Source organism: Penicillium expansum (assembly GCF_000769745.1).
Source record: "Penicillium expansum strain MD-8 chromosome Unknown contig86, whole genome shotgun sequence".
NCBI lineage: Eukaryota > Fungi > Ascomycota > Eurotiomycetes > Eurotiales > Aspergillaceae > Penicillium > Penicillium expansum.
This window is the reverse complement of record NW_015971535.1, coordinates 84,887-105,244: the sequence shown is the minus strand read 5'-3', so window position 1 is coordinate 105,244 and position 20,358 is coordinate 84,887. Positions and strand designations below refer to the sequence as shown.

The 20,358-nt window shown below is 45.7% G+C and overlaps 7 protein-coding genes across 7 annotated transcripts; 4 read left to right on the top strand and 3 right to left on the bottom strand.

Annotated features, from left to right (window-relative positions):
• Positions 1 to 261: 261 nt before the first annotated feature.
• On the top strand, positions 262 to 990 carry PEX2_031490 (3'-5' exonuclease; the record flags this gene model as incomplete). Its single annotated transcript, XM_016740424.1, has 1 exon — positions 262 to 990. The coding sequence occupies one exon, from the start codon at positions 262 to 264 to the stop codon at positions 988 to 990; it is 729 nt and encodes a 242-aa protein (XP_016592805.1).
• Positions 991 to 2,961: 1,971 nt separating this feature from the next.
• PEX2_031480 (polysaccharide lyase family 1 protein) lies at positions 2,962 to 4,241 on the top strand (the record flags this gene model as incomplete). The annotated part of the gene is made up of 3 exons (XM_016740423.1): positions 2,962 to 3,531; positions 3,591 to 3,759; positions 3,832 to 4,241. The coding sequence occupies 3 exons, from the start codon at positions 2,962 to 2,964 to the stop codon at positions 4,239 to 4,241; spliced, it is 1,149 nt and encodes a 382-aa protein (XP_016592804.1).
• A 1,181-nt stretch (positions 4,242 to 5,422) lies between these two features.
• On the bottom strand, positions 5,423 to 6,788 carry PEX2_031470 (polysaccharide lyase family 1 protein; the record flags this gene model as incomplete). The annotated part of the gene is made up of 5 exons (XM_016740422.1): positions 5,423 to 5,977; positions 6,034 to 6,130; positions 6,203 to 6,328; positions 6,389 to 6,532; positions 6,589 to 6,788. 5 exons carry the CDS (start codon positions 6,786 to 6,788, stop codon positions 5,423 to 5,425), a joined length of 1,122 nt encoding a protein of 373 aa, XP_016592803.1.
• Positions 6,789 to 10,430: 3,642 nt separating this feature from the next.
• Positions 10,431 to 11,261, bottom strand: PEX2_031460 (SDR family NAD(P)-dependent oxidoreductase; the record flags this gene model as incomplete). The annotated part of the gene is made up of 2 exons (XM_016740421.1): positions 10,431 to 11,133; positions 11,203 to 11,261. The coding sequence occupies 2 exons, from the start codon at positions 11,259 to 11,261 to the stop codon at positions 10,431 to 10,433; spliced, it is 762 nt and encodes a 253-aa protein (XP_016592802.1).
• A 1,223-nt stretch (positions 11,262 to 12,484) lies between these two features.
• PEX2_031450 (uncharacterized protein) lies at positions 12,485 to 13,122 on the top strand (the record flags this gene model as incomplete). Its single annotated transcript, XM_016740420.1, has 2 exons — positions 12,485 to 13,012; positions 13,069 to 13,122. The coding sequence occupies 2 exons, from the start codon at positions 12,485 to 12,487 to the stop codon at positions 13,120 to 13,122; spliced, it is 582 nt and encodes a 193-aa protein (XP_016592801.1).
• A 390-nt stretch (positions 13,123 to 13,512) lies between these two features.
• On the top strand, positions 13,513 to 14,580 carry PEX2_031440 (Peptidase M20; the record flags this gene model as incomplete). Its single annotated transcript, XM_016740419.1, has 1 exon — positions 13,513 to 14,580. One exon carries the CDS (start codon positions 13,513 to 13,515, stop codon positions 14,578 to 14,580), a length of 1,068 nt encoding a protein of 355 aa, XP_016592800.1.
• Positions 14,581 to 15,459: 879 nt separating this feature from the next.
• Positions 15,460 to 16,550, bottom strand: PEX2_031430 (cell envelope integrity TolA family protein; the record flags this gene model as incomplete). Its single annotated transcript, XM_016740418.1, has 2 exons — positions 15,460 to 15,944; positions 15,998 to 16,550. 2 exons carry the CDS (start codon positions 16,548 to 16,550, stop codon positions 15,460 to 15,462), a joined length of 1,038 nt encoding a protein of 345 aa, XP_016592799.1.
• Positions 16,551 to 20,358: the final 3,808 nt, after the last annotated feature.

Below are 20,358 nucleotides of genomic sequence, written 5' to 3'. Positions count from 1 at the left end.
CTACCATGTGTTACACCTAGCACTCCAGTTTATCCAGCAGATATACACCCTCTGGAGCAGAATCTCATCTTGCGATATCTACGTTCGAGGTGCCATTCATGGAATCGTCTTCAGGCGGAAGGATATATCCTAGGTCCTGCATCCATAAGAAACAAGAAACACCCAAGCAAAGGGTCTATTCCAACATATCACTTTCGAGAGACACCTCGCTCGGAGCTACAGGCTGATGGGACTGTTCGTGCCATCGCCATTGACTGTGAAATGGTCGGAGTTAGAAACGGTCGCCAAACACTTGCGTTTCTCAGTGCGATCGACTTTTTGACCGGCGATGTGCTTATAAGTCGCTACGTTAACCCATCTGAAGAGGTGGTTGACTGGAGATATAAGTTCAGTGGCGTGACACAGGCCATCATGGCCAGCGCCGTTGCCTCTGGTGCAGCGTTTAAAAGCTGGCGAGAGGCACGCGATGCATTATGGGACTTTATGGACGATTCGACTGTGTTGGTTGGCCATTCGCTCCACTTCGACCTCGAAGTACTAGGCATATCTCATGCAAAAGTTGTTGATTCTGCGATCTTGACTTCTGAGACCGTCTACCCTTCGATACCATCAACGAAGCCATTGACCCGCCAGTGGGGGTTGAAAAGACTTGCGAAGGACCTTTTGGACTTGGACATACAGGCTGGGAATTGCGGGCATAATGCTCTGGAAGATGCGTATGCAGCACGGGATGTCGTCATCTGGTGTATCAGGAACCCAGAGGATCTTAAAGTATGGGCAGTAAATGCCCAACTTCAGGAAGAACAAAGACTCGCACAGAACCGACAAAGGAATGGTAAAGGCAGGTCCAAGGGCAAATTTCCTGCCACGCAGTCTACTCAAAAATGGGGACATAATACGGGATTTTATGAGAGCTCCGAAGAGATTCGATGGTCGGATTTCGCGGAGGAGTTGGGATGGCCCGACGGATATGATCCTTGGTCTGATTGATCTTGGACTGGCGCTTGTGGATTTCCTGAGATATAGAACAGTTTGAGTCATGTGCTTTCCTCTGCGTTGCTGATTGATTTTGAGACCTTTCTTTCTTAGTATCTTTCGAATCTCACATCTGTTTTATGATAACACCGCATTAGCTCGCGATAAACGTACCAAATAGAAATTAAACTTCTTATGGCTATTTTCTCTATTAATCGGGCTCATTCCTGCTTAGTTATGATTCATACTATTTATTTCTTTTAGCAGACAGTTCGTCAGGTTATGAAACCATACTAGCATTTTTTTTAATAATCCCTAAGCCTAAGCTCAAAGAAGCAAAATGTCGGAATTCTTTACCTGGTATCCATAGCATATTGTCATTTTCATAATCACACTTATCCTTGTAGACTCAAACACTAACCAAAGAAGGATCCATCATTTCTATATGTCAAACTGGCTACTGGAAACAGTTGCTTGGATGTGGACGTGTCTGAGCTTCTTGTGGTCATTGGCACTGATGCTGAGCCATTGCTTTAGAAGACGTTGTAGACGATATACCCAATGTGACGGCACGCAAGGGCCAACTAAAATCCGTTGTTCAATTCAACTAGGCCGAAGGAGAACTGACCGCCGAGCTAATCGACTAGCCCTCGAAATTCTTTGTTTTTGTCGTTGACGTTCGTTCTGGATGACCTGAGAATTTAGTGTAACAGCACCGACTGGATGAAAGAAGTTAGAGTTTCTGTCAAAGAGGGCTACCAGCCTCCTGGTCTTATAATTATAGAAGGATAAATAGACAAATTCCTGATATGGCAACGATGTCACCTACCCGCTTCCTAGAACTTCGTAGAGCCGGTCTCTGAATAAAATCCGTCCAAATTGCTCCAAAACGCGGTTTTCCCCCAGACTGACAATTACTAGAAATGATGCCCAACCCATTTTGATGATTTCAAACATAGGATATTTTCAGCTTTAAAGGGGACAAGAATAGATGGCCCCCAAACCACTTAGCTAGAAACAAGGGGGTAATATAGGGGCTTGGTTTCCCCGCTTCACGTGCAGTGTGGTCGCTCCCGCAGTTCATCCCCGCGAGTCAGGGTTGAGCAAGCAGATTTTGTTCAATTTTTGATCATCGCTTGTACTGTCGCCCACGCTCCTCACCACGGTGGCTCGCGTAATCCTCTTTTTCAATGTCTGATATTGATAAGAGGGAGGAAAAGTTCACGCAACACATCAGACATCGGTCGAAATATATTGTTTAATCGATGCATGTGTTTCGCAGCATGTCGTAGGGGAGATCGTTACTGCTCGTGGCGAGAGAAGGGGTCGCTTGTGAAATAATTATTTCTCCTTTTCCCACTACTTTGTACTCCGTTTGTTTGTATTTCTCATCCATGGCCGATATAACCGTATGTTGCAGTGGTCTCTTTCATTTGTTCCGCTCGGATTTTACCCGATACAGTAAGAACCTAATCTAATTGGCTTTGTCTTGGATTAATGCGCTAGGCCGACCATCTTAACGGATATGGAGTATAGATCGTCTCTTGCCCCTGTAGATCACTCCTACAGTGACGACCATTGTGTCAATTTTCCGAAATTTCCCCAGTATATGTGGGGCAAGCATTGATGAAATATATCCAGATGAGGATGTGTTCGTGCACTGAGAATAGGCTAAACTTACGACAACGCGAATGGTGTTACATCTTACGGATTATCTGTGGATATAGCTACTAAGAAATGTTTACTCCATAGTATAGATATGTCGTATATCGTATTCTCAGCTCACAGCCCCACTTAAAAAACACTTTGTTCTAGAAGGATGAGTTTCACATAAATATTTCCATCGGCCCATGTGAGACAGCTTCGACGTTCCCGAGGAAAGGCAACAGCGATCTTGGCAGGACCAAGGCATAAGAAGCATCATTAGCCCTAGTAAACCTGAAATATTTCCCAGTCATTATCGTAACTTCAGGCTTTGAATTCAACATGAAATTCACCCTTGCTCTATTATTCGCGGTTGTGGCAGTTGCAGACAGCCCAGCTAAGAGGGCTGATGCGATTTCGGTTACTGGCTCGCCTCCAGGGTTCGCATACGGAGTCACAGGAGGCGGGAACGCGAAGCCAGTGTATCCCACCGATGTCAAGCAGCTAATCGAGCTTCTGGGCTCTGATGATCCTCAGGTCATCATTATCGACAGGACGTACGATTTTATCGGAACGGAAGGCACAACGAAGGGAACAATTTGCAAGGCATATGGCTCCTTCGAAGATGGTTGCCAGTCCACGATCGATATCGGAAAAGGATGTGATGGTAAACCATCAGAGCAGTATGAGTGGGATACTGCTGGAACCCAAGGAATCCGTGTTCACTCAGACAAGACGATTATCGGAGTCGGAAACAAGGGTGTGCTCCTCGGCAAAGGGCTGAGAATGGTCGACGCCTCCAACATCATTATTCAGAACATCATGATCACCAACCTCAATCCAAAGCTTGTCTGGGGTGGAGATGCGATCACACTCTCTAGCACTTCAAAGATCTGGATTGACCATGTTACGGTTAGTAATGCTATACATGATAATTCCTTTTTACTGGATGCTAACTCGATTTTGACTAGACTCAATACACTGGCCGTGTACACTATGTCTTTGGCCAAGAAGCGAACTCTCATATCACTATCTCCAACAGCTTCATGAATGGAGCAACTAATTTCTCTACTTCGTGTGACGGGCAACAATACTGGGGACTGGAACTTGTCGGGGCCGACGACCAGATCACGTTTGCAAGTAAGTTTTTCAAACCATAATTCCTTGATTGACTCTACCTGGAATTAGAAGAAACTAATATTTGCTCGCTAGACAACTATGTATACAGAACATCAGGCCGCAGCCCTGCACTGAGCGGAAAGACGCTTTTCCATGCCGTCAATAGCGTGTGGGAGAATAACAACGGCCACGCTATCGAGGGCACCGATGATGGCCAAGGTCTCTTCGAAGGCTGTGTCTTCAACAATGTCAGCCAAATTGTCGGAGATTACGTCGGTCAACTCTTTAGCTCGCCGAGTGCTACTGCAAACAAGGCATGCTCGGGGGCCCTTAAGAGGGACTGCGTGACGAATATTCAAGTTGACAGTGGAGCTGCGTTTACGAATGCCGATACTAAATTCTTGTCTAACTTCGCCGGACTCACCGTCGCAACTGCAAGTGCAGCCTCGGCTGCCCAGGCAAGCGTCCCAACCAATGCTGGAAACACACTCAACAATGCTTAATCCGGAGAAAGAGTAGGAAGATGGTGGAGAAGTGGAGAATAGGGGAAATATCGATATAATATGTTTTGCATCTATCGACTGGACTGGAGAAAAGAAAGAAAGAAATGAAGAATGCCTACTATTATGCAGATTTAGGAACAAGTGTGGTAACATCCCCTGATACCCTCTAGAACTGACTCCGCCAACCAATCAAATTTGACTAGGCGCACAGTCTGGGGGCTGAATTAATTGCAACTCCTTGGTTTTCATCTTACCCTGCTATCTCAAACTTCAGCAGATTGTAGAGGCTGCGATTGCTTTATGCTCAAACAAATTAAGGCTGCCTTAGACTTACCCATGTCCTTGGCTATGGCTTGATATTAGACTTTATATCCAAAAGCGAGGTCGATCTCCCCCAGATACTGAACATAAATAGAAATTTTACTTTGCTAGCGCTTTTGCTAACCTTGACTTAGCAAAACACCCCGAAGAAGTAACTGGGTCTTGTGTTGGATATGAAATACGGTACACATCGAAAATAAATTTAGAATGCCCAATATGAAGTTACTAGCTATAAATTGGTAGAAAATTACTAGGGAGGGTTCGGAAAAAGCAAATGATAACGAAATATCAATTTTTACCTGTCATTTGAATATTGCTATAGTTCTGACTGCCACTATGAAAATGACGCCGAAGTTCTACTGCTTTTTAGTTGCGCTGAGTATTTTGTAAAATTCTCTCTGGGATCTCGTTCTCAATAAATTGGGTGGTCTTTTATTGCGTTAGACAGTCCTGATGAGATTTGTATATCGAATTCCCAGACCAGATTTACTGCACTCTCTGAGATAATGAGTTAGCAGTAATGTCAAAAAGTGAGTATGCTACAAGGGGTCAACTCATGCAAGCATATTTAGGTTATGAATGTCATTGATTAGCTTGAGATAAACTATACTAAGACTCCTCCAAGGTTGGGTACGTGACTTGAGTGATCCCGTGATCCCGTTTGTTCCATGAATTAGTTGTACTTAGAAAATTTCCTCTCTTCTATTATCCCCCGAGTCAGCAGTCAGATAGTACCAATACATTCGTATTGATCTCCCCTCCTGGTTTCTTCCTCCGAGAAATATGATGCAGCGAAGCAGTTTCCCCGATGCTCCACAGGAGATTTTGAGGAATATCCCAACCCAAACAAAAGACGCTATTTACAGGTTACCCTGGCCGGCGCTGCCAGCTGGGTCAGTGCTTGCACCAGAGGCAGTGGCGAGAGTCTCGCCCTTCAAGTTCTCCAGAACGGTGGAGGAGGAGCTGACCAGACTGCCCCCGTTGACGTTGGCGACACAGGCGCGACCGATGTAGGAGGAGCAGGTGCTGGAGGCGCTGTCGGAGGCAAAGAGGGAACCCTTGAAGGAGGCAGCCTCAAGAACAGTGTCGACGTTAGAGAAGTAGTTACCCTCCGCAAGGACGTAACCACCAGAGCCAATCTCGAAGGCGTGGCCGGAGTTCTCAGACCAGTAGTTGTTGACAGCGTGAAGGTAAGTGTTGCCCTGGACCTTGGGTGCACGGCCACTAGTCTTGTAGAGGTAGTTGCCCTTGAAGGTAACCTTGTCACTGGAGCCATCGAGGTACACGTTCCAGTAGTGGTGACCGTCGCAGGTGGCAGAGTACTCGGATTCACCATCAATGTAGTTGTTGGTGATCGAGACACGGTTGTCAGCCTCAGTACCCAGGACGTAGTGCTGACGACCAATGCGAGCAGTCTGGATGATAAGTCAGTCTATGTGGATCGCTGGCAAGGTCTGTGGGGGCAACGTACGGTAATGTGGTCGAGCCAGACTAGGTCAGCTTGGTCAAGGGTGATGGCATCACCACCCCACACGTACTTAGCGTTGATGTCAGTGACAGCGATGTTCCTATGACAAACCGGTTAGTATAAATTCCAACGAAGTTTTCACGCTTAAGACCGCGAAAGGGATTGGACGTACTGGACGATGATGTTCTTGACACCGTTAACAATGCGCAGACCACGGCCCTTAATAACTCCGCTGGTGCCCTCACCAATTAAGGACTTGTTGGAGCCAACGTTGATACCGAGCATACCAGCGTTTTTGCTGTGAGACGTATTAGCATCGAGGGGATATCGATTATAGCCCGGGTGATGAGATACTCACTAGGTGACGGTAGTGGTAGCGGCATCAGGCTCGTAGTTGGTGCACCAGTCATCCTTGTTGATGGCAACCTGGCAGCCGGAGGCAGTACCCCAAGGAGTACAACCGGAGGTCGTGGTGCTGCCCTCAGTATCGGTGAAGTCGAAACTAGCATTTCGTCATTGTCAGCCGTCGCCAATCCACGGTAGGGGCTCTCTACTAACGTCTTGCTCAGGACGATGACACGGGCCTCGCTATCACCAAGGTAAGAGACCAGCTCATCAGTGGTGGTAGGGTAGACGGGGGTGGCATTACCGCCACCAGTGGCGGATGAAGCGAAACCCTCAGGAGTGCCAGAGACACCGACAGCGGCGACCTTGGAGGCAATAGCGGCAATAGCCGTGAGAACAAGTGCGTACTTCATTTTAGAAGTTGATGCAGGTGGTATATAAAGAGTGACGGTAAAAAAAAGCAAACGGAAATATGAAGCAACAAAACGAAAAGCAAAGAAAGAATGGATTGGAGTGGAATGGGTTAAGAAGGAGAAATGATGTTTACTTATATAACTATTTTAGATTATGTGATGTGTTTCGGCCGTTCAATACTTCCCCTTTAGCTCCTCTACTCAACAGTGGCTGAAATGAGAGTGGATGGGGTTTCGGAAGGCGTGAATGAGAAAGTCCCGATGGTGGAGATGCTACTGCCGATCAGTCTGTTGGCTATCGTTTTTTTAGGGAAGCGATCGTCAACAAGCTCCAATTCCGAAACATCCTCACTGACAAGTGGCCAATCAATGCCAAGGCACGCAGAGAGATCCAGGAGAAATATAGAGCCGCGAGCGCTTACATAATTTAATTGGTGTTTCATTTAGACAAGGGTATTCGTAGGTGTCCACGTCTTGTTTTCCCATATTAACTTTAAATAACTGTTGACTAAGCCCTTATTCAATAATTGATTAAAATGCTCTATAACTTCGAGCTATCTTTCATATCGAAAGGTAGAATGACGTGATTTCTCCTATATATGCGTATCTACGAAAGTAAGGTGTGGGTTTCCTATATGGAAGAGTTTACGAAGGCGAATGCGAATGAGTCTTTTCAGCCGAGCACTAAGTTTACAGTTCACCGCTAAGTAAATTCTGATTATAGTAGGTTCGAACTTTTGAATTACGGCCCGAGGTTCCCCCATTTGAGCCTGCGAATTTGATCTTAACCGGGGCGCAACTAAGCTTTGCATGAACAAATTATCCTCCAATTGTAAAAAATTGGTCAAGAAATTCATGCTTATTTTCCTCAGCCTATGACTGACTACGGAGTACTTAGGTGGATATTGGAAGAGTACGGAGTAGATAATTCGTATTGTATCAGCTCATAACCCACGCAGGTGTATGTGTTGTACATGACTTTAGAGCAAGAAAGGCAGGAGATATATACGTTGTTTAATCTACCTACCTCTATAGAGCGTTTTATAGGCCCATGGGGACAAGGATGGGTCTGAATTAACTAGAGGCGAGCAAGGAAAAGCCTCACTGTCTAGATGCATCATCATTCCATGAACAACATAACTAACATGTAAGATATCTAATTTCAAGACTTATTGTTCAATAGGAATTATCATTGACTGGGGCGCACCAACCTGCATAGGGAAGGTGTTCTAGCCGCTTGGCACAATTAACTGTTAAGACGTCTCTCTCATTTCTTCCACCCCTTTAATAGCACCCGCACTCTATATTAATATTTTATCCTGATCAGCAAGCTCCGCCACCGTCGAATGTACTTCGCGACATATCCCTTTTGGATGCCACTAAATCTAACTTGAGGGGCTAAGCGGATGTGTTTATGGGCATAAGCCGGGTATGAGACAGCACTAGGACTGCACCATACGTCAACTCTCGCTACTATCGAGGCCCCGAGAAACCTATATAATAATCAAGGTAGGATCGGTAAGACGGTCGGATGGCTATAGCGGGTAGCAGCTAAAAACTATAATATAATGTCCTTGTATATTGCGTGTACGCGATGTCCTGAACCTCCCCCAGCCTTGTTTACTTGAACACCCTTGAGCCACTTCATTGCCATCTGAGTAATTTACCTGGCTATAAAAACAACAAGGAGATAAGGAATAAGTATTTATCTTGGTGCCATGATGAGGAAGAATGGCTTGTTTCTGATGCCGACACGTAGCTCACACTTACACCGGAGATTGGCAATATTGGATTTGTCGGGAGAGATCTACATGGACATCGAAGTGCATGGTGCAATGTGAAATGGACTGAATAATTGAAGTTAAGTTCTAGACTATAAAACGGATAGTATTTCGACCCCCCACATGGACCTGTGGTTCTTGATCTCAAGCATGACTCTCTGTGTTGCAGCCAATTAATCAAACAAGGGCATACTGGCTCTTGGGAAGATCCAAAGTTTCTTCTACCATATTTGGTGAGTCAAATTCTAACTCTGACTGCTAAGAATTTAGGTCCTAATTTTCAGACTATTTTATCTGTGTCAGCTTCCTATGGGGATTCTGACCGTAGCACTTAATGGGAAAAGCAAAGCCTTGCCCGCTTCAACACAAACCATTGTATTGAAGAATGGTTTCTCGGATATATGTTGTATTATCTATTTGCACCTAAACTCTTTTAGAGTTGCTTTAATTAGAACGATACCTGCTGCGTGGGGTTTTAAAGCGTGCAGTTACTGTAAATAGATTCAGTAAACTTTGTGGAGTCGGAGTTTCTTATAAATTCAGGGGATTTATAACTACAATCTGCCTCCTATTATTTATAGTGCAATTAAGCAGGTTGAAAGAAGTATGCCGTATTACCAAATCTTAACTAAATCCTAGTATGTTTTACCAGGTGTATTAAGTCGGGTGAAAAGCGTATACTTGCAAATAAGTAGCAACGTGGTAGTATCTAAGAAATAGCGCACTGGTGGCTACCTACCTACCTATTGTAGTGGGGGACCATGCCTCCCACTACGTATTGACCTTGCCTGTCCTGTCTTTACGAAGTGATTTTATTATGTAATCTTGGGGGGCCGGAGGATACAAGTAGTAGGAAGAGACAGACTGAATAAAACACACCTCTACACCTCTCTGAATTGACTTCTTGGACTGCATGTCCTGGATCCTTTGTAGGCAGAGTCGAGTATGAAACTGAACTGCGAGTGCTGAATCGACCCGTATGCCCCAGAGCATACAGCCTTGAGCGTTCCCCTCTTCACTATATAAATTGAATTACAAAGCATAGGATGATTTCCCTTATTTTTAACAAATTTGGGTCATCATAATGCACTTATTTTCATTAAGCTATAGCTAAATTTGAAATCTATGGATGGATGCCCGTGCTATTAAATAATGTCATTCAAAAGTTTCAATAAACTAGAACTAGTTTTCTCAATTCTCTGGATAGCTCCTTACTCCGAGCAAGACACTCACTCTGAAGGGTATTATTAACGGGCCTACTAAACGGTTTGAAGAGATAGTGTCATTCTACAAGAAGCACAAAATATACCCTGTTGTCAATTGAATGTTTGCGTTTGACGAAGGGAAAGATTCATTCGTTCCTGGAAAGTGGAGCTCACTTTATGAGAGCTGCTATGTTTAAAACTAAATTGGTTCTAATTATTGCTTGGTAAGAAATGACTGTAGTCTTCAATTATACGCACTCTTATGGCCCTCAGGGTTCACTCCTTTTAGGAAAGGGCTTTTTTGCTAACTATCCGAATGTGGAGGTTTGGGGTAACCCCACCCACTCCAAGCGCAATATTTGGAGTAACTATGCATATGGTCTCCCGGGGCACTACAGCGGTCCTTCTGATATATTCCCCAATCTGGCCTTTTCTATGGGGAGTCTGCTATGAATAATGAACTTTTTTGATAGGCTTCGACATACTATTCTGTGAACCGCGAAATGGGGACTTGACTTGAAATATCAAAATTAGTAACTAAGAGGCTCGATCGGAATGATACACTTAATAACAGTGACGAATTAACAAAAAAGTAATTATTGACATCGCTTGGGGTGTGGGATACTTCAAGCATTGTCCAATCAATATCTAAACGATTACCGGAGACCACCAGTAACATCTACCACACTTCCGGTCATGAATGAACTTTGAGGACTAAACAGGAAAATTGCCACATCCGCCACCTCCGAAGGCTCCCCCAATCTCTCCAGTGCGAGGCTACTTCTTAATTCCTGGTTGTGTTCACTCTTCCCGGAAACATTCCCCACCATAGTCGGTGTGTCGATCGGACCTGGGGCGACAGCGTTGACTCGGATCCCTTTGGGGCCCAGTTCCAGAGCTAGAGCCTTCGTAAATCCAATAACTGCGAACTTTGTTGCACAGTAGACCGAGTATCCTGAGTAGCCCCTGAGCCCGCACATGCTAGACACATTGACAATCACCGAGCCGTCTACCATCAGGGGAACACATGCACGGCTCATATTGAACGTTCCCCGAAGATTCACGTCTACCAAGCGAGTGTAGTAGTCGTCGGTAGTATCGGTGATTGCAATTTCAGTGGGGTTGATTCCAGCGCAGTTAAACAGGTAGTCCAATCTCTTTACGCCGGTATGGCCGTGGACTGACTCAACTACCGAGAGACACTGCGTGCTGCATGCCACATCACATTCTTTGTAGAGATGAACGGTGGAGGTGGAGGTAGCTTCGAGCTCGGTCTTGAGTTGCTCTAGTGACTCCAGGTTTAAGTCGCAGAGTATCAAAGTAGCTCCAAGGGCATTGAGTTTAAGAGAAGTGGCCTTCCTGTATGGTGTCTGATGAGCTAAATCTCAGAGTATTGGGCTCTGTATCGCTTTGCAAAGGTTCACTTACCCTATTCCGCTCCCAGCTCCAGTGATGACAACGGTCTTGTCATGGAAATTGTACGACATGTTAAGATTGTGTGGTGATAGAGAAAATACTTATGTCCTTCGGCCTGTGTAGGTCAACCAAGTACGGACTTGAGTAAGATTTTTCGCCCAAATTTGCTCAGGGTAATCATTCAATGTCCAATGTCAGGGTGTAAATGCGGTGATTGCTATCATATTATTTGTTCTCGGTAAGCTAACTTAGGACCTCGGCGGGGTCAAAACTAGACTGTCTCCAATTTTCGATTTTGGAGAACTACTTTTACCCCAACTTCAGGGACGATAAGCAAAACATCAATTATATATCACTGATTATTACGTTTCTGAATTAGACATCCGATTCTCCAGATTCTTGGAAGTATTCCTATGTCTAAGTGTGCTAGTTGTTCGGCTTTCGTTGCGTTTCATTCGTGGAGAGTCCTAGTGGCCGTTTATATATATTTTTGGCTCAGCACTGCAGCGATACTTCACGTTGATATACGAGCGATTAGCTGCCATTAGATCTCACGTGAGTTATCGAGCCTTGTCTATAGACGGTTAATGTTCTATTGTCATGTTACTTAACACGACACTAGCTGGACATTTATTATTCAACCTGAATGATTTTAGGCTTCCTGTTCTGATAGTGTGAAAAATATCCTGTTAGACTGAGATTTCTACCTAGGTATCCCCTATAGAGTGCTATCCCCTGTAGAGTATGAGGCCGATATAAGAATACTAGCCCCATATCCTTACATCTGGCCCCCATAAAGGCTTGGTCCACTTTAAGTGGGAAGCTTGATCCACATCTATATTACGCCAAGCAAAATGGACCAGGATCAGCAATCAATGCCAAGTTCTAATGAATTATTGAGGAACTGCTCAGGGATAGGACACCATGCGACATTTACTAGCCATTTGAACCCCACAATATTTTCTTAGTTCCACAAGATTTCCGGCCCCCAAGTATTCCGCGCTAATTAAAAGAACCCGCGAGCACTTTTCCCGTCTTCTTTCAACTGGGACTATTCAGCTACCACGCTTCAAATAACGAGTGTATGTACAAACTGAACAGACTCACACTCTCGAGAGGGTAGAATCCGTGGTCTCTTGCTGTCAGTGTTTAGAGACGCTACCCTTCTGTTTTCCTGGATCTTTACTCCTGTTTACCCCAACCGCCCCTATCCTATCGCGTCTCAATCCTCATCGTCTGGTCGTCACAGACGCCTATCTGCTTCTCCTACACTTGGCGCCTATATTTGGCTGCAATGGATGCAGTTCTTCAAGCTCCACCTTCACCAGTCTGCCTGACCGAAGGCCATACAACCGATCAGGAATGTGTCATATGGGTAAGGGTCCACGACCGCCATCTTCAGAACATCACGATCGCGCGTGATGATGGCGAGAAGCTATTCTCCGTCGAAGGACCGGGGGGTTACAGCTCAATGACGCTGAGACGACCTTTGAAGGATGTATCGGGCTGGCCAGTCTTTGACCTCCGGCGTAAGATCGGGTGGGTTGTAGAAGACGCCAGTGGGAACACGATCGCCGAGCTTTGCCATAAGAAATTCTTTACCTCACAACACACGGCCATTGACGGGAAGATCCTAAGCTCCGGCGCGGTGGTCGAGATGCGACCGCGCGATGCAATGGGGATCACAAACTATGTTAATATTGGCAATGTGACGATCGCGGAGATCTCGGTCCATTCGAACAATATCAAGAAGCGTTTTGCGCGGGATCGGGATATCTCCGTCTTTCGAGTTCGGGTGGCTCAAGGGGTAGACCTCAGCTTGGTATGTCAAATGTTTGTGGGATGTGAGAAAAAATGGCTGATAGTTAATGATGATAGGTCGTCTTGATGGCAATGATTCGAGCGGAGATGGCGCATGTTTGGCAAAAATAGGCCGGCTGATTTACCGTGTGGCACTATGTGCTCGATGACATTGGAGTCTATAATGTTAACATAGGGTAGATACTGATGAAAAACCAGGAGCGAGAGCAGGCAATCTGACTTTATTGATCCTTCTAACTGCACTGAGGGAGAAAGGAAGAAGAAGAGGGAGAGGAAGCTATTTGTAGCTCCCAGTTCTGACAAACAGTATCAGGTGACCTCAACAGATACGTTTGCAAAGGGTGCTTTAGAAGGCGACGTGAATCATTGGGACAATTCGGATAACAGTAAAGCTATGTTGGTTGTTCATAGAAGTCGCAGCTTGTTCATGGAAGGCGTTGTTGGGTTTAGATTAACGGGTCTGCCTTCACATCCGTCTCCCATCTCGTTTTGCAACCCAAAATGTCTACCCTACAACCCCAATTTTCAGGCCCCTTCGATGTGGCAGTCGATGATTCCGTCACCCTGACCCAGATTCTGGCAAGGATTAATTCGTCAAACGTCACTTTATCAGCGACACCGGGCGCAGGAGAAACGCAGATTGCAGATTATTTGGCAGCATGGTTGGATCATCGCGGGATTGAAAATCATCGGATCGAGACTGTCACGGGGCGTCCATCAATTGTGGGTGTAATCCGTGGATCAGGTGGAGGAAAGTCACTTATGCTCAATGGCCATATCGACACTGTGAGCTTGAATAGCTACGAGCATGAGCCTCTATCGGGCCATATTCTTGAAAAAGATGGTCGGCCTGCTATTTTTGGCAGGGGTTCCTTGGACATGAAGTCAGGTCTTGCCGCCGAAATGGCAGCCCTTGCCTCTATCAAAGCCCGCAAAACCCCCCTGCGTGGAGATGTCATTTTTGCCGCCGTGTCGGACGAAGAAGACGCTTCTCAAGGGACCCAAGATCTCATCGCCGCTGGATGGCGCGCAGACGGGGCTGTCATTCCAGAGCCTACCAATCGTGTTCTCATCACTGCTCATAAGGGATTTATCTGGGTCGAAGTCGATATTCTGGGGACTGCTGCCCATGGGTCGGACCCAACATCCGGGGTAGATTCAATTCTTCAGGCCGGATGGTTTCTCACTGCGCTAGAAAGCTACCAGCGTCGCTTACCAGTAGACGAAATTATCGGGTCTGCATCTTTGCATTGTGGTATGATTCACGGCGGTGAAGAACCATCCTCATACCCAGCAAAATGTACCGTGACGATTGAATTCCGAACCATTCCAGTCCAGACGGACGAGTCTATTCTCCATGATATGAAGACAATATTGGCCAAAATTGCGGTGGATAATCCCACTTTCCAGTTCGCGGAACCTCGGATCACCTTGTCGCGACCGTCACAGAGCAGATCGGGACAGCCAGGCAGTCTCTGGAGAGATGCGACCAAAGAGCAAACGATAGAGTTACGTGGTCTGGCTGAAATTTTTATAGGCTTTCTAGCCTCACTCAAGTTCGGCTTTTGAATTTGAGAAAATTTGAAAATGCCAGTTTGTGATCAGCCTGGCTACGATGGAAGATATTCGCACTTGTGCCCAAGGAAATTAAGAATACACGTGATACTATTATTTGGTGGCCTTCGTGGTATTGTTATTACTAGACTCATATTTTCTCAGCTCCGGTTGGTGTAGGGATCAGGGATCAGGCGTACTTCTAAAAGATCCATGAGAGGTACGAAAAATCAAAGATAAGACCAACAGGCAAGTCCGTGAACCTACTGGCGTGGGCGGCAAAAATGAAGCAAACGTACCGATATATTAATAACCCACCCATCCTGCGAGTCGCCAAAACAGCGCCTGTAGGCTTCAAGCTGGGAGCCTCATTCCACCCCAAGAGTAACGCCCCCAGGTCACTATTAGACCGGTAATGCAGACACTTCTACCCCTTGGATGTATTCATTGTTTTGTAGTACTTTTTACACGTTATTCTGTACCTAGCTCGTTTAGGCAGGAGTGTTGAGATTACTAGTCCTTACATCAACGGGAAGACCCATGTAGTTTTAAGATTTAAAATTAGGCGCCGAACTTATAAGATTCCGATTGCATTAGCCTCACCGAAATGGCTAGACTCATTTACAAGAAGGTAATGATAAACTAGATCGAGCAATATTTTTGAGCCTCTAAAAAGCGGCAAAAAGATTAGCCAACTTTAGCCGATGGAGCAACTTTGGTGTTGATTTTGAACAGATGAACAACGGACTTGAGTTACTGGAGAGGACACATCATCGGAAAGGTATCAATTTGACATTCATTGTGTACATCTGCGCCTGAGCGTGGTCGTCAGCCTTGGTGTCGACTAAATTCAAGATCAAGGAGAGCAAGGAAGCGTTGGAGCATTTACTCTGTTCATTCCTCATCCTTCTGCTGACCAGCTTCGTCTATGCTTTTTTGTTTCAGCTTCTCCGCCTCCAGTCTGTCTTCTTCTGCCCATCTTGCCTCGTCTTCCGCGCGCTCTCTGGCCTGCTCTCTATAGAAACGCTCCAATGCTTCCTTCTTCTCCTTTATCGCTTGCTCTTTTAGCCTTTCAATCTCTCGATCATCTACTCTCGCCTTCGCTTGCTCCATACTTTCCCCCTCGTGGACCAACCATCTTCCATAGCGATCGCTCCATGCCTTCCCCTCGTATGTTAACTTCGTCGCCATGAATTCCCTGAGTTTCATCCAAGATGGGATAAGGGTATCACTCATGATATCTGCTGGGCCCAAAGAAAACCATCCTTTTTCGAATAAATGGGAATTTTCGAGAGCTCGGGGATCTGTCTCATGCAGTCCGCAGAATATCGCAAATTCTGGCCGAAGTCCTAGCTGAATACCCTTCTCAATGTAGCCCTCTGTATTAATTTGTTAGCTAAGACCGCCTATTATACTAACTAAAAAGACCCACTGTGAGTGTATTCAAATTCATCGTGGTCATCATGCATTCCTCGAATGAACATATTCAACATTTCCTCGATCTTAGGGAACGTGATCTCATTGTAGGCATGTGCATGCTGCATGAATTTCTCGTCATATCCACAGCGAGGTCCTTGATAATCTGGATGTAGTGCGTTGAACTTCTGTTCTATCTCAAGTATCTTCTTATCGAATAGTCCAATCCACCTCAGACACTCCCGCGTATCAGCAGGGTCTGGCAATGCCATACCAGGCCGGTACTTGCATTCCGGGGAGCCCCTGTAGAATGTGAGGGGACCAATTGATGGATGGATCGTGCCACGAGAGGTTCCAATCTTCACAAGTTCAGGAGTCCATTCGAAGTTGATGGGTTCGTTCTCCTCGGTGTCACGTTTGGAGTGATTCTCGTGTTCGGGCTGATCATGTCTTTCAGGATGGTCCTCATGTTCAAGGCGGTTATCGCGTGTGAGCTGATTCTCGTTCTCCGGGTGATCCTCCCGTTCGGGGTGATCCTCAAGTTTGGGTTCACCGTCTGCATCACTCATCTTGAAATTAGAATTATTACAATAGGATGGTGTGACATGGCAGTCTATCAAGGTGTGGAATCACTTCAAAGTTGAGAAAGCAAAGGGAAGCTGGTGCGTGGTATTTATGCTGCGGGGTACTATGATGAGGTTCAATGGTTGTCTAGTGGCACCGGCTATAAATAAATACGCGCCCGCACAGCTCGCGCAGACGACTTGCGATATTTATGCTAGTAAGGTGTTCATTTACATACGCCTAAGAAGATGCTTCGTGTTATATATGAACTGCACTCTCTTGAAGCGCGTGAAAAGATCAAATCACCCCTCACTCATTGGGTGGAGTGGCTCGAAAGCCAGTCAAAGCTTGTCATTTCTATATTTTGCCTGGATGGTCTGATTTAGAAGCTGAATGTGGTTTTACTGTCGTTATTGTTTTTTTTGTTCCATTTTATAGTATCGGTTTCTGGCTTCTTCGTCAATTCAGATCTACATTTATTCACGTCGTATCCTGTAGGCATCATAATGGAAAGGTCGTTTTGTAAGATGTGCACTAGTGTGTATCCTAGTGAGATATCTACCTGGGTACAGACGAGGGGCTCGAGACCGTGGACAATATCAACTCAGAAACGAAAGATAAAAGGATGAAAGAATACTAGCATTTCCAAGGTTATAATCAGTGAATCCCTCGATGTAAATGTCGGCATTTTGACCAGATGAGGAAGTGTGGACAAGGGATTCATTTGAGGTGGAAGATATTCTTTGGTCTCTCAAGCTTCAAACTCTCATATACGATGATCTCCAATCTACCTCCAAGAGGATGAATTTAACTGACCATCTAACCAGATATCGCTCTACACTTTATCCACTGCCATGAAGACGAGGTCCAGCAGAAGTTGTCCGGAAAATGAATCTTAGCAGATGGCGAAGGACAATATTTCCATCATCCTCGCCAAGGTTATTGATATAGATCTTCTTCGTTCGCTTCGTATATTCTCGTAACTTTGTCAGGTTCGAAAACTTTTGCACTCGATTGTTCAGGTTTCCACTTCGAGCCCAGTCGATCAAATCAATAATATTGACGAACACCCGTCGGACGGCCTAGGTCCCCTTGTTAGCCAAAATAGCTGGCAAATGCTTCTAGATTTCCATTTGAAATCTTGTGTAAATATGAAAAATCATGAAGTCCAGATAAATGCTTACCTTCACAGCTTGCACACACGTTGTAGGCAAAGGCTCAATTCCGATAGCGCGACAAAGAGAATGCCAAGCGCCAAGGTCATCCTCTGCTCCAAACCACATCTTCACCTCCTCTTCTAGAGCAAATTGGTACCGCCTCCAGGTTTCTTTATCCTCTGCATCATTATTTTCCCAGCCACGGAAGTTCCGAAGTTGGGCAAATGATTCCGAGGGAGGTAGGTTTGGATTGTATCTAAAGCCCGCGAAGGATCGGAAGAAAAAGTCTAGCGGTGTGCTAGGCGCCGCGTTGTGTGCTTCTGAATACTGGATATGTTGATCTATGGCATCTTTGCTGCCAAAGGTTCGGTTGCAAGGTTCACAGTAGAATGATGCAGCATGTCCTGGAGAACTTTGAGCGTGTTGGTCCAAGGCACTTTGACTGCCAAAGGTTTTGTTACAAAGTTCACAGTCGTATGTTGTGGTGTGGGCAGGTGAGTCTCGCAGATGCTGATTAAGGGCACTTTGAATGATGAAGGTTTTGTTGCAAAGCTCACAGTTGAATGATACAGCATGTGCCGGTGAATTTTGAACATGTTGGTCCAAAGCACTTTGACTGCCAAAGGTTTTATTGCAAAGCTCACAGTTGAATGATACAGCATGTGCTGGTGAATTTTGAACATGTTGGTCCAAAGCACTTTGACTGCCAAAGGTTTTGTTGCAAAGCTCACAGTTGAATGTTGTGGTGTGGGCAGATGTGTCCCGCAGATGCTGATCAAGGGCGCTTTGGCTGACAAAAGTCCGATTGCAGGGTTCGCATCGAAATATCAAAGCATGTACCGGAGCATCTCGCATATGTTGTTGGAAAGCCTGTCGATCATTAAAAAAGCGGTCACATAAGTCACAGCGCTCCATAGCTAGTCAAATGCTAGACGAGTCCAACGCGAGGTTCGAAACAGATTATGAGTGTGGGAGGCATCCAGTTTTGTATGCAATCATGAGCTGGCAGACCCCGCATGCTATGCTATCAGCAGCATTGCTGCCTGAGGTCTTCGTAACCATTGGCCTTCCAGAAGCTTCTGATAGCGAGATATTTCCCTCCTTATTACCTATCATGATATTTGATTACTTCATCCGTTGGCCTCTCGGTCATGAATATTAATTCAGGGGTATGTGAAAAGCTTGCAGGCGTCTCCGAAGTTTGTCGGGGAATCCCTATCCATTAATATGAACCATTAGATACGACTTCTTTAGGCCTAGCTGCCCATGTAATCCGAGTGTGCAGGGATCCCCGCATGGAAGTTGATGGAGTCATAAGCACCTCCTTCTCTGTTGGAGGCCTACACCTAACTAAGCCCGTGGGAAGTATTCGCGAGAATGCCTACGAATATAAGCAAGCTGGAGTTTAGCTCTAGAGAAGTCAACAAACAGGGAGGAAATAGCAGGGTCCCGCGATGCCTCGCTAAGTTCCCCTTATTTTGGGTTCTTTTTTCCCGAATCAAAAGAAAAAAAAGAAGACTAGACCAGATGCTCCAGCAACGTGTAGTCTCGACGAGCAGGATTCCCGACAACAATTCCTATCATCCTGCCATAACACCCAAACACAAACTTTTACATTCGCTGCGACCATGGCACGCATAGCGACTTCATGAGAGTAGGTACAAGGATTGAGGAACTGAAATTCTGCCGACCTTTTGATCGATCAATTTTTGAAAAGTGTCCAATTTCCCAATATACATTGCATGATTCTATAAGTCTCAATGTTTCTCCGCCTAATAGATCTTTCCACGTTGAGGGACCACCGCAGGCAACGGAGGGCCCCAAACCCACCTACATTTTCTTGAGTCTTGAGATTGGGCTTGGTGTTGATGAAAATTGTGATGAGATTGATACTGGTCCTCCGCAGGGGACGGGGTATGATGTATAGGGCAATTAGAATGGCGGGTCTCGGCATATTCGGGCGTCCCGCCATCCTCTTTGAATCTAACGACTTTCACGTTCCTACCGCACCCGTCCTCATGTGACTTACACACAGTAACACGAACAAAGGTACCTTGTTCTGGTGGTGCAGCATGACGGTGGACACGATCAAACGGGTTATTTGAGGTTTTTGAACGGAATTGCTTGACTGTAGGTTGGTGATGTTGTCGGTCATTGGAGTCGATTTCTTGGGTGTGGTATTGACCAGTGTGGTGGTGGTCTTCATATTCGCTCGACTGGGGAGATCTAGATCGAGTCTCGAGGTGACAGCAGATCTGGGCGTGTTGGACACGGAGGTCGGCTTCGACTTTGGTCCTGCAATTTGTTCAGTGGTGAAGATATACAGATAAAACCCAACTACGACTCCAATCTTACATCTTGAGGCAAGGATCCCCTTGAAAGTGCGGACAAAAATCGGAATGAACCATGTTTTCGGGATTTGGGGCTTGACGGAAGTTATATCGCTGAGGTTCGTGGGCATCACTGCCATTGTCGTTTAGATGGAGGCGATGGTTGTCCCTTGAACAGGACGCTACTTGCTGGGCGTGACACAGGGAATGATGGTCATGACAGTCACCCTGCTGTCGCATTGCTGGTCCATGGTTTTTTGAAGGGAGGATATCCTTCCTTGCTTTGCTCTGCCGATATATGTGGTGATGGTTCATGATGTGTGAAT